The 13350-nt window shown below is 41.1% G+C and overlaps 1 protein-coding gene across 13 annotated transcripts in view; it reads left to right on the top strand.

The window, feature by feature from the left end:
* Positions 1-12534, top strand: part of SYNRG (synergin gamma) — a 116550-nt gene extending 104016 nt beyond the window's left edge. For 6 of the 13 annotated variants that reach the window (XM_060203921.1, XM_060203928.1, XM_060203923.1 and 3 more), the window contains 3 exons: positions 9920-10030; positions 10370-10405; positions 12246-12534. In XM_060203921.1, coding sequence (XP_060059904.1) covers positions 9920-10030; positions 10370-10405; positions 12246-12377 — 279 coding nt within the window. In that variant the 3' untranslated portion in view covers positions 12378-12534. Of the gene's footprint in view, positions 1-6744; positions 6877-9919; positions 10031-10369; positions 10406-12118 lie in introns of those variants that run through there. The other 7 variants (XM_060203926.1, XM_060203927.1, XM_060203920.1 and 4 more) reach the window with 4 other exon arrangements.
* Positions 12535-13350: the final 816 nt, after the last annotated feature.

The raw sequence follows: 13350 nt of genomic DNA, 5'->3' as shown, positions 1-13350 counted from the left end.
GGAGCAGTGCTGTGGTATCTCTCCTCTGTTTCCTCTCTTCTCTCCTTCCACCAGGGTTATCACTGGGGCTTAGTGCTAGCTCTTCAAATCCATCCCTCCCAGCAGCATTTTTTTCCTTTTTATTATTTCCTATTTTATTTGATAGGACAGAGATGACTTGAGAGAGACAGGAGAGAGATGGGAAGAGAGTGGTCCCAGAGGTGGCACAGTGGATAAAGCATTGTACTCTGAAGCCTGAGTTCAGTCCCTGGCAGCACATGTACCAGAATTATGTCTGGTTCTTTCTTTCTCTCTTTCTTTCTTTTTTTTTTTCTTTCTCTCCTCCTATCATTCTTCATGAATAAATAAATAAAATCTTTTTTTTTAATTTTTTTTTTATTAAAGAAAGGATTAATTAACAAAACCATAGGGTAGGAGAGGTACAACTCCACACAATTCCCACCGCCCAATCTCCATATCCCACCCCCTCCCCTGATAGCTTTCCCATTCTCTATCCCTCTGGGAGCATGGACCCAGGGTCATTGAGGGTTGCAGAAGGTAGAAGGTCTGGCTTCTGTAATTGCTTCCTCGCTGAACATGGGCGTTGACTGGTCGGTCCATACTCCCAGTCTGCCTCTCTCTTTCCCTAGTAGGATGGGTCTGTGGGGAAGCTGAGCTCCAGGACACATTGGTGGGGTCTTCAATCCAGGGAAGTCTGGCCGGCATCCTGATGACACCTGGAACCTGGTGACTGAAAAGAGAGTTAACATACAAAGCCAAACAAATTGTTGAGCAATCATGGACCCAATGCTTGGAAAAGTGGAGAGGAAGTATTAGGGAGGTACTCACTGCAAACTCTAGTATACTTCTGCTTTCTTACTTTGGTGCCATACTCCAAACTCAGTCAATTTCTGCTTTGCGTTTCTACTTCTTTTTTTTTTTTTTTACATGCATAACATTCCCCAGATTCCCATTTAGCAATACAACCCCCACTATTTCATTCATCATTTTTCATGGACCTGTATTCTCCCCACCCACCCACCCACCCCAGAGTCTTTTACTTTGGTGTAATACTCCAATTCCATTTCAGGTTCGACTTGTGTTTTCTTTTCTAATCTTGTTTTTCAACTTCGGCCTGAGAGTGAGATCATCCCATATTCATCCTTCTGTTTCTGACTTATTTCACTCAACATGATTTTTTCAAGGTCCATCCAAGATCGGCTGAAAACGGTGAAGTCACCATTTTTTACAGCTGAGTAGTATTCCATTGTGTATATAGACCACAACTTGCTCAGCCACTCATCTGTTGTTGGACACCTGGGTTGTTTCCAGGTTTTGGCTATTACAAATTGTGCTGCCAAGAACATATGTGTACACAGCTCTTTTTGGATGGATGAGTTGGGTTCCTTAGGATATATCCCCAGGAGGGGAATTGCAGGGTCATAGGGTAGGTCCATTTCTAGCCTTCTGAGAGTTCTCCAGACTGTTCTCCACAGAGGTTGGACCAATTGACATTCCCACCAGCAGTGCAGGAGGGTTCCTTTGACCCCACACCCTCTCCAGCATTTGCTGCTGTTACCTTTTCTGATGTGTGACATTCTCACAGGAGTGAAGTGATATCTCATTGTTGTCTTGATTTGCATTTCTCTGACAATCAGAGACTTGGAGCATTTTTTCATGTGTTTCTCGGCCTTTTGGATCTCTTCTGTGGTGAATATTCTGTCCAATTCCTCCCCCCATTTTTGGATGGGGTTATTTGTTGTCTTGTTGTTGAGTCTGGTAAGCTCTTTATATATGTTGGTTATTAAACTCTTATCTGATGTATGGCATGTAAAGATCTTCTCCCATTCTGTAGTCCCATAGGTTTATACTTGCCTTAGTCTTCCTTGTAATTGGATTCGTTTCATTGAAAATGTCTTTAAAATTTATGTGGAAAAAAGTTCTTCCAATATTTTCCTCTAAGTATCTGATAGTTTCTGGTCTAACATCCAAGTCCTTGATCCACTTGGAATTTACTTTTGTATTTGGTGAAATACAGTGATTCAGCTTCATTCTTCTGCATGTTTCAACCCATTGTTTCCAACACCATTTGTTGAAGAGACTCTGCTTCCCCCATATAATAGTCTGGGCCCCTTTGTCAAAGATTAGATGTCCATAGGTGTGGGGCCTCATTTCTGGGCTCTCAATTCTATTCCACTGGTCAGTGTGTCTGTTCATGTTCCAGTACCAAGCAGTTTTGAGGACAATGGCCCTATAATATAGTTTGAGATCTGGCAGTGTGATGCCTCCGGTTCTGTTCTTTTTTCTCAAGATTGTTTTGGCAATTCTAGGTCTTTTCTGGTTCCAGATAAACATTTGTAGCATTTGTTCTATTCTCCTAAAAAATGTGCTTGGGATCTTGATGGGGATAGCATTAAATTTGTAGATGGCTCTGGGTAATATATTCATTTTGATGATGTTAATTCTTCCAACCCATGAGCATGGAATATCTTTCCACTTCTTTGTGTCTTTTTCAATTTCTTTGAGTAGTGACTCATAATTTTCAGTATACAAGTCTTTCACTTCTTTGGTTAGGTTTATTCCTAGATATTTTATTGTTTTTGTTGCTATAGAAAAAGGAACTGATTTCTGGATTTCAATTTCTTCTAACTTAGTGTTTGCATAGAGGAATGCCACTGACTTTTGAATGTTAATTTTATAGCCTGACACATTACTGTATTGCCTGATGATTTCCAAAAGCTTCTTGCTAGATTCCTTAGGTTTTTCCATGTATACTATCATGTCATCTGCAAATAAGGAGAGTTTGACTTCTTCTCTTCCAATCTGTATTCCTTTAATTCCTTGCTCCTGCCTGATTGCTATGGCAAGAACTTCCAACACTATGTTGAATAGTAATGGTGATAGTGGGCAGCCCTGTCTACTACCTGATCTGAGGGGAAATGCTTCCAGTTTTTCACCATTGAGTATGATGTTGGCTGTAGGTTTGCTATATATAGACTCCACTATCTTCAGGAATTTTCCATCTATTCCCATTTATTGTAGTGTTTTGATCATAAAGGGATGTTGTATTTTGTCAAAGGCTTTCTCTGCATCTATTGATATGACCATGTGGTTTTTGGTCTTGCTTTTGTTGATGTGGTGGATCACATTGATTGATTTACGTATATTAAACCAACCTTGCATGCCTGGGATAAACCCCACTTGGTCATGATGAACAATTTTTTTGATATACTGCTGTATCCGGTTGGCTAGAATTTTGTTCAATATTTTTGCATCTATGTTCATCAGAGATATTGGTCTGTAGTTTTCTTTTTTGGTTGTGTCCCTGTCTGCTTTTGGTATCAGGGTGATGTTGGCTTCATAGAAGCTGGCAGGGAGTATTCCAGTGTCTTCAATCTTCTGGAAGACTTTTAAAAGTAGAGGTATTAGTTCTTCTTTGAAAGTTTTGTAGAATTCATTTGTAAAACTATCTGGTCCAGGACTTTTATTTTTGGGAAGATTTTTGATAACTGTTTCAATTTCATTAGCTGTGATGGGCCTGTTCATGTTATCCACTTCCTCTTTACTTAGTTTTGGAAGTTGGTAGGTATCTAGGAAATCATTCATTTCTTCCAGGTTCTCTAACTTGGTGGCATATAGTTGTTCATAGAAGCCTCGCATGATATGTTGAATTTCTGTGGTGTCTGTTGTGATATCTCCTCTTTCATTTACTATCCGATTTATTTGGGTCTTCTCCCTTTTTTGTTTTGTGAGTCTGGCTAAAGGTTTGTCGATTTTGTTTACTCTTTCGAAGAACCAACATTTACTTTCGTTGATCTTTTGTATGGTTTTCCTATTCTCAATGTTATTTATTTCTGCCCTAACTTTAGTAATTTCTGTCCTTCTGGTTGCTTTAGGGTTCCTTTGTTGTTCTTCTTCTAGGTCTTTAAGATGTGCAATCAGGCTGTTTATTTGTGCCTTTTCTTGTTTCCTAATGTGTGCTTGTATAGCTATGAACTTCCCTCTTAGGACTGCTTTAGCTGTGTCCCAAATATTTTGATAGCTTGTGTCTTCATTTTCATTGAACTCTCGAAACATTTTGATTTCTTCCTTGATTTCCTCTTTGACCCAGAAGTTGTTAAGAAGTGTACTGTTGAGCTTCCACATTTTGATACTGTTACTAATCTTTTGTTGATTGTTAAGTGTTAGTTTAATTCCACTGTGGTCTGAGAAGATGCTTGGGATGATTTCAGTGCTCTTGAATAGGCTGATGCTGTCTTTGTGGCCTAACATATGGTCTATCCTTGAGAATGACCCATGTGGATTTGAGTAAAATGTGTATTCCAGTTTCTTGGGATGAATGACTCTGAAAATATCCAATAGTTCTAGTTTATCTATCTCTTCATTTAGCTCCCTTATGTCTTTACTGATTTTCTTCCTGGATGATCTGTCAAGTTGAGATAGTGGGGTGTTGAAGTCCCCTACTATGATTGTGTTACTGTTAATATATTGCTGTAGCTCTTTCAGTAGAAGTTTGATGTATTTAGATGGCTTCTCATTGGATGCATAGATATTAATAATTGTTAAGTCCTCTTGATTGACTGATCCTCTGAGCATTAAGTAGTGTCCATTCCTATCTTTTTTAATCTTATCTATTTTAAAGTCTATCATGTCAGATATGAGAATAGCTGTTCCTGCCCTTTTTTGTGGGCCATTGGCTTGAATGATAGTTTTCCATCCTTTCACTTTAAGTCTGTGTTTGTCTTGTTGCGTTAGGTGAGTTTCCTGTAGACAACATATTGTTGGGTTGTGTTTTCTGATCCATCTTCCTACTCTGTGTCTTTTAATAGGTGAATTCAGGCCATTGACATTTATTGATATCAAAGATTGAAGATATTTTAACGCCATTCTTGTAGAGTTTTAGAGTGTTTTGATATATGTTCTATTTGTGGTGGTCTGGTTGTTTATAGGAGACCTTTCAGAACTTCTTTCAAGGCAGGCTTGGTGATGGTTGCTTCCTTCAACTGTTGCTTGTCTGAGAAGGTTTTGATGCTTCCATCTAGTCTGAATGACAATCTAGCAGGATATAGTATTCTTGGCTGAAAGCCTTTCTCATTGAGCACTCGATAGATATCTTGCCATTCTCTTCTGGCCTGTAGTGTTTGTATGGAGAAGTCTGCTGCTAATCTTATGGGTTTTCCTTTGTAGGTGACTCTTTGTTTTTCTCTTGCAGCCTTCAGGATCCTTTCTTTATCCTTATTCCTTTCCAATCTAAGTATGACATGTCTTGGTGTCTTTAGGTCTGGGTTAATTCTGTTTGGGACCCTCTGGGCTTCTTGAATCTTTATGTCTTTGGTGTTGTCTAGACTAGAGAAATTTTCAGCTATTATGGCCTGGAGAACGCTTTCTTCCTCCCCTTCTCTTTCTTCCTCTGGTAAGCCAATAATGCGTATATTGTTTCTTTTGAAGTCATCCCATAGGACTCTGTTGTTGTTTTCAGCATCTCTTAATCTCTTTTTGAGATCTCTTACTTCTTTTTTAGTTGTCTCTAATTCATCCTCAATCTTGCTAATTCTGTCTTCAGCCTCATTGATTCTATTCTCTCTGCCCTCTACTGCTTTTTGGAGTTCATCTATTTTGTTGCCCTGCTCTGATACTGTTTTAGCTTGTTCAGCTAGTTGCCTTCTTAGCTCAGCAATTTCAGCTTTTAGCTCTCTAATAACCATGAGATTATTAGAATTTTTTTCCATATTCTCATTTGTTGTTCCTGCATTTCTGGTTACAATTTTTTCAAATTCTTTACTCACTCCTGTTATTATTTCCTTAGCTAATGTTTGGATGTTGAACTCGTTGTTTTGTGCTTCGCCCTCTGGAGGACTTTTAGCTGGACTCTTGTCCTGGTTCGAGTCTCCATTATTTTTTCTTGTTGTTTTAACCATTTTATATAAGTTAACAGTTTTTTCAATCCCTGAGTTGGAGTTCAGTGGTGTAAAAGCCTTTTTTTTTTTCCCCTGTAGGCTATGGTAGCCTGAGGGCTTTTAAACTATCAATAGGCTTCTTGGCTTAATCAATGACTCCTGACCAAGAGATAAAGCAGGGTGTGGCAGAGATAATCCAGTGGTTATGCAAAGAGACTTTCACAGCCCTTCAGCTATGCCACCGAGGTATAGGTCTTCTCCTGAGTTTCCTGGTTAGATCTCTGTGCCCTGGTGTCCCTCCCTGTTGCTGCTCCAGATTCTGAGAGTAGTAGCAATGGAGACTCAGAGTTGTACTTGGTGAGTCTCTGGGGAGTCCTTTCCTCCCTTCAGCTGTCCCCTTGTTGGTGGAGCAGACTGGAGGTGGTGTCTCCACTGACAAACTGTCGAACTGTTAGCAGTCACTTAATCTCTCCTTAGGCCCCTCTCTCCTCTCTGTCACCAGCCACGCGTGTTTGTACTCACGGGTGATTTACTGGGTTTCTGTGGTCATTGTAGTCCTGTCTTGTTTCGGTCCGGGTGGTCTCCTTTGGTATTCCTAGTTGATCCGGGAGAGGAGAGGAGAGGAGAGAAAGCGATCTGCTGCTCGTAGCTCCGCCTCCGGAAGTCCGCCCCAAATAAAATCTTTTTTAAAAATTTTAAAAGAGAGAGACCTATAGATGTTTCACCATTCATAGTGTCCCTCCTTGCAGGTGGGGAGCAGGGGTATGAACCCAGGTCCTTGTGCATGGTAATGTGTGCACTCAACCAGGTGCACCACCACCTGGCCCCTTCTTCATTTCTTTCCTTCTTTGCCTTTCACCATCTGAAGAAGATTTTAAAAAGAAAAGAAAATGTTCATCAGGAGCAGTGTAATCATGCACACATGAAGCCTTCATGGCAAGAGAAATCAAAGAAAGAAAGAGAAAAGAAGGAAGGAAGGAAGAAGGAAGGAAGGAAGGAAGGAAGGAAGAAGGAAGGAAGGAAGAGGGGAGCAGGAAGAGAGAAAGCAAGCCAGTGCCATTCAAATCCAGGGGACCTGTAGACCTACTTCCTTACAGTCGCAGCTGTTGTTGGTGTCCGTGTTACTGTGTACTACAGCATCCCTGCTTCTTTAGAGATCTGCACTGATATATGTTAATTTCATCATCTGAAAGATTAATTTGACCACAAGGTGATTTACATAAATCCTTATGACATTCACTGAGGATTACAGTATGACCTTTTTATTTGATACTTTCATGCCTTTGGTAAACAGATTTTAAAGGACTTTTATTAATTTCATTGATTTTAAGATTGAAAGTTTTCCTAGAGAATTTGAGAATTCTATTTACTCCTCCAAATGGGCCTTATACAATAACTTGACAAATACCTCTAATGTAGATTGGAGAAGTGCTACTGTGTTTTTCATCTCTTAAAAAAACTTTAGATTTTTTTCAAAGTGAGTAATTGTGATGGTCAATTTAGGGCATTTTATCCTTTCCAGAGCAATTCATGTATATAGTTCCTTTTTTTTTTTTTTTGCCTCCAGGGTTATTGCTGGGGTTCGGTGCCTGCACCATGAATCCACTGTTCCTGGGGGCCATTTTCCCATTTTGTTGCCATTGCTGTTGTTATTGGAAAGGACAGAGAGAAATCAAGAAAGGAGGGGAGACAGAGAGGGGAGAGAGGTAGACACCTGCAGACCTGCTTCAGCACCCGTGAAGCAGCCCCCCTGCAGGTGGGGAGCCAGGGGCTCCAACTGGGATCCTTACACCTGTCCTTGCGCTTTGCATATAGTTCATTTTTTCTGAAGGTCCTGACCAGTTAAGAGAGGTCGATAGGGCATGAAAGTGTGACCATTCCCATTTTACAGGTGTCAGAACTGAACAACAAACCAGTGATAGCACCATCTGTTTCTGATTTTACCAGAGTAAAAACTACACTAAAAAAGAAAGAAAGAAAGAAAGAAAGAAAGAAAGAAAGAAAGAAAGAAAGAAGGAAAGCAGTATATATATATATTCTCTAACTTGGCTGAGGTTAAATTAATCCCTGTAAGATAAGAGTCTCTGCACTTGGTGGAAACGCCCTTTTCTCCTTGGAGCACTGTGTCCTTCCTTGGTATAATCTGAATGAATCTGACTCAGATTAGCTTAGTCTTTGTACAGACTGAGAATGTAACTCAGTGATAGAGTTCTTACCTTGCATGTATGAGACCCTGGGTTTAGTTAACCCCTGGCACTAAGAAGAAAAACATTTTGGAGCTAGGACATTTTTTATTTCAAATTAGAAAGGAATGGGAAATATCATACGTTTTTAGACTATTTTGTTGTTGTTGCTTATTTTTCTTTGGGGGTGGTGGGAACCATGTAATTTTGCAAATACAAAAGCAGTGTAGTAACTCAATACTTTGATCTACCTACAGAAAGTAAAAGTGTGGGGGCCCTGTGGTGGTGCACCTACTTCAGTGCACACATTACCATGTACAAGAACTGGGGTTCATGCCCCTGCTCCCCACCTGCAGGGAGCATCACTTCACAAGTGGTGAAGCAGGTGTGCAGGTGTCTCTCTCTCCCTTTCTATCTTCCCTTCCCCTCTCAATTTCTCTGTCTTATCCAATAAAAATGGAAAAGAAAAGGGAAAAAAATGGCAGACAGAAGTAGTGGATTCATAGTGCTGGCACCGAGTCCCATAGATAACCCTGGAGGGAAAGAAGGAAAGAAAGAAAGAAAGAAAGAAAGAAAGAAAGAAAGAAAGAAAGAAAGAAAGAAAGAAAGAAAAGAAAGAAAGAAAGAAGAAAAGAAGCTTTTATTTTGGGAGAGCATTGCTATCATCTTGGGTAACCGCAGTGTCCATGAGCATAAAGCAGCCAAAAGTTTAGGTTCCTAAATCTTTGACTTCCTGGGCCCTCTCTCCATTTTTCTTCAGTTGCCACTTCATGACCATAATATAGATATCTGACTGTAGAGCCAGGCTTCCTCTCTCTTAGCTCTTGTTCTCAAGACAAGTATTTGTCCCTATCAATCTCTCAACTTCACTGCCTTTCCTGCTTGCTTAGCCCTTAGTTTTTGAAGTAACTTAAGTTTATCATGGGTCAGTCAACTCCTAGTTTGCTCAGGACCCCACAACTTTCTTAGAGCTAAAACCAGAGCAGTCCTGTGCAAACCAGGAAATCGCTCACCCGGCTGCATTATATCCATGTGTGGAAATACTGTATGATGGACGACAGGCACAGCAGGCCTCCCTTCCCTCCCCAGAAGTGTCCAGTGGTACCACAGTGGGAGTTGCAATCAACCCTATAGCCATTGTTTCTCTTTTTGTTTTTGGATAGGTACAGAGAGACATTAAGAGGGAAGGAGGAGATAGAAGGATACAGAAAGAGAGATGCCAGGTGGTGGTGGATAGCATAATGGTTATGCAAAGAGACTTTCATGCTTGAGGCTCCAAAGTCCTGGGTTCAGTCTCCCACACCACCATAAGCCAAAGCTGAGCAGTGCTCTGTTTAAAAAGAGAGAGAGATGCCTGCGGCACTGCTTCATGGCTTATGAAGCTTCCCTCTTGCAGGTGGGAACCAGTGACTTAAAACTGGATCCTGTAGGCTAGGTGGTGGTGCAGTGGTTAAGTGCACATAGACCAGCTTAAGAATCCTGGTTTGAGTCCCCAGCTCCTCACCTGCTGGGGGTCTCTTCACAAGCGGTAAAGCTGGTCTACAGGTGTCTATCTTACTCTCCCCTTCTTTGTCTTCCCCATCTCTCTTGATTTCTCTCTGTCCAATCCAACAACAGTGGCAGCAATAACAATAATAACGACAATGATAAACAACAGGGCAACAAAAGGGAAAAAATAGCCTCCAGGAGCAGTGGATTTGTAGGCAGATACTGAGCCCCAGCAATAACCCTGGAGGAAAAAGAAAAAAAAAAAAAAGGTTTTCTTAACTCATTACTGGGCCTATTAAGTATAAACAATGAAGATAAAGTCACTTATATTTGGTATTGGTGGGTTCTTACCTATATGTCTTATCCTCACAGCCTGATGAAAATTCACTGGATTTTTCATCTTGTATGCTACGACCTGGGATTAAAAATGCTCAGGATCTTGCTTGTGGTGTTTGCCTCTTAAATGTGGACTCCAGGAGCCGCGTAAGTCATGAATTTTCTTTCCTCCTGCAGATGGCTAGGCTTTTCCCTAACATGGCCTGGGGAACAACCCATCTAACCTACTTCCACTTTTAAGGTCTGTGACCAGAGGTGGGGGTTTATAAAGTCCTGAAATCTGACCACAGAAGCAGATGCATTCTTCCAGATGGGATGTTGGGGGCAGCTGTTGCAGGAATGGAAACAGTTCTTCCCTTTCTGAGGAGCTCGCAGTTATCACAGTGGGCAGTGCAGAGAAAGGGTTTAATCTGTAATGATTTGGTTGGAGGCAAGAGGCACTATCCTGGTAAATTTGTTGACCCTATGGTTTCAACATTATTTCAGAAAGAAGAGAAGCCTGCAGAAGAACATCCTAAAAAAGTATGAACCAATTACATATTATTGTAGTGTCTCCATGTTGATTTTGAGTGTGGAAGGCAAATCATGATTTGTCATCCCGAACTATACCATTCATGAATCCTTTACTGAGTCATCTTTATTCCCATGTTTGATTTAATGAACTAACATGGCTGTGTGGGTTCACTGCTGTCTTGTTTGCATGCTGTATTGCATAATTGGCTTCTGGTGTTGGGGTTATTTTTTTCTACAATGAACAGGGTAACAGAATGAGCAACTTCTGGAAGGCTGGATTTTGTATTAACACATAAGATGAGATTAAAAAAAAGAATTTCAGAATCTGTTAATAGATAAAACCAAGCCATTTCAATTTTTTTTCCTCCAGAGTTATCACTAGGGCTCGGTGCTGCACTATGAATCCACTGCTCCTGGAGGCCATTTTTTCCATTATTTTTTTTGGATAGGATAGAGAAATTGAGAGAGGGGAGAGAGAGTGAAGGGGAGAGAAATATATCTGCAGACCTGCTTCACTGCGAGGTAGCCTCCCCCCACACAAACACACACACACACTCTCTCTCTCTCTCTCTCTCTTGCAGATGGGAGCTGGGGGCTTGAACCGGGATCCTTGCACAGGTCTTTGTGCTTCCTACTATGTGCACTTAACCCAGTGCACCACTGCCCAGCCCCTTAAATTTAACTAGTTTTTTTGTTTTAACCAGAGCACCGCTCAGCTCTGGCTTATGGTTGGACTGGGGACTGAGCCTGGGACCTTTGGTGCCATAGATCAGAAAGTCTTTTTGCATAACCATTATGCTATCAGATGTGCTTATTTATTAGTAGTGCTTTAAAAAACAACTCCCAAGTGGTCTGGGAGGTGGCCCAGTGATAAAACTTTGAACTCTGAAGCATGAGGTCCCGAGTTCGATTCTCAGCAGCACACGTACCAGAGTGATAGCTGGTTCTTTCTTCTTTCACATAAATAAATAAAATCTTAAAAAAAAAAAAAAACACTCCCAAGAGTCAGCTGATGTCAGGACTGACTGAACTTTGCCTATAAGCATTACTCTTCTAGATTTTTTTTTTTTTTTTTTTTTACCAGAGCACTGCTCAGCTCTGGTTTATGGTGGGGATTGAACCTGAGACTTCCAGAGCCTCAGGCATGAGTCTCTTTGCATAATCATTATGCTATCTACCCCCCCCCTTGTGTTTTGTTTTTATGCAGTGCCAGGGATCAAATCCAGGGCCTCACACATGTAAAGCTGAGCCATAGCTCAGGTCCTGTAAATGATTATGTATTTAATATCAATATTTTTAAAAAGATTTTATTTATTAATGAGAAAGATAGGAGGAGAGAGAGAGAACCAGACATCACTCTGGCACATGTGCTGCCAGGGATCAAACTCAGGACCTCATGCTTGAGAGTCCAAAGCTTTATCACTGCGCCACCTCCCAGACCACTAATATCAGTATTTTTTAAGTCCTGTCCTATTTGGTCTTAATGTTTTGTTTTCTAACTCTCATAATTTTTTCTTCACAATAGGAGTAATTCAAAGGATTATATGCTATTGTCAAATGCCAGCCTTAGGGGAGAGGGTTTCCTTTATTTTAGTTACCCACATCATCATCTCCTGCCCCCAATTCTGCCTTCTCTATGGAAGGTTTAACGTTTCTTTGCCAAAACTGGATTTAATTGTAAAGGTTTTATTACCCTTTTTATTCTCACTTGAATTCCTATAGCCACCTGCTCAGCTTTTGTGTGTGTGCAGCAGCTTCTGTGATCTGGAGAGAGAGGTATGCGTGCTGGCTGCTAGTCAGCTCTTAGCAACAGAAGCTTGACTTGCCCCACATGCTCTATTTCTGACAGGCGTTCAGCTCAGAAACAGACAGCTTCAAACTGGCATATGGAGGACACCAGTATCATGCCAGCTGTGCCAACTTCTGGATCAACTGTGTTGAACCAAAACCACCTGGTCTCATCCTGCCTGATTTGCTTTGAAAAGCTCCTCTCTGAAGTACCAACCGGGTTGTTTTTGTCACGCCCCATGGAGTTATAAGAACCAATAATTAGAATGTGAGTACTGACTGCAAAATTCAGCTCTTAAGAATTCCCAAGAGGTGGGAAGGGAAGCCAAAGCTGCAGAAGCCACCATTCATTCTTTTTTTTTTTTTTCTTTTCTTTCTTTATTTTATTTTATTTTTTTTTTAATTTAAATTTTTAATTTAAGAAAGGATTAGTGAAGCATAAGGTAGGAGGGGTACAACTCCACACAATTCCCACCACCCAATCCCCATAACCCACCCTCTCCCATGATAGCCTTCCCATTCTCTAGCCCTCTGGGAGCATGGACCCAGGGTCATTGAGGGTTGCAGAAGGTAGAGGGTCTGGCTTCTGTAATTGCTTCCCCGCTGAACATGGGCGTTGACTGGTCGGTCCATACTCCCAGTCTGCCTCTCTCTTTCCCTAGTAAGGTGTGTCTCTGGGGAAGCTGAGCTCCAGGACACATTGGTGGGGTCTTCAATCCAGGGAAGCCTAGCCAGCATCCTGGTGGCATCTGGAACCTGGTGATTGAAAAGAGAGTTAACATACAAAGCCAAACAATTTGTTGAGCAAACATGGATCCCAAGATTGGAATAGTGGAGAGGAAGTGTTGGGGAGGTACTCACTGCAAACTCTAGTGTAATCCTGCTTTCAGGTATATATTTTGCAGTAGTTTATGGATACGTGTGCGCATACGCTCTCTCTCACAGAAACTGGTTTATGTCTAGGTTATGGGACTTTGTTAGAAAGTGAACTACCTGAGATGAAATTAGAGTGTACTATAAAAGGAAAGGTCTCACCCGAGTAATGAAGCTGAAGGGTTGTCATTCCACACGTGAAGTCTCTGGATACACTCTGAGGTGAAGCATGTTGAGATGGCAATCGTTGCTTTGGTTAGGTTGTGAGCCACCATTCATTCTTACAGAAGACC

The sequence above is a fragment of the Erinaceus europaeus genome, chromosome 12 (genome assembly GCF_950295315.1).
Source record: "Erinaceus europaeus chromosome 12, mEriEur2.1, whole genome shotgun sequence".
Classification (NCBI taxonomy): domain Eukaryota; kingdom Metazoa; phylum Chordata; class Mammalia; order Eulipotyphla; family Erinaceidae; genus Erinaceus; species Erinaceus europaeus.
The sequence above is the reverse complement of the archived record's forward strand: the minus strand, read 5'-3'. Positions and strand labels throughout refer to the sequence as shown.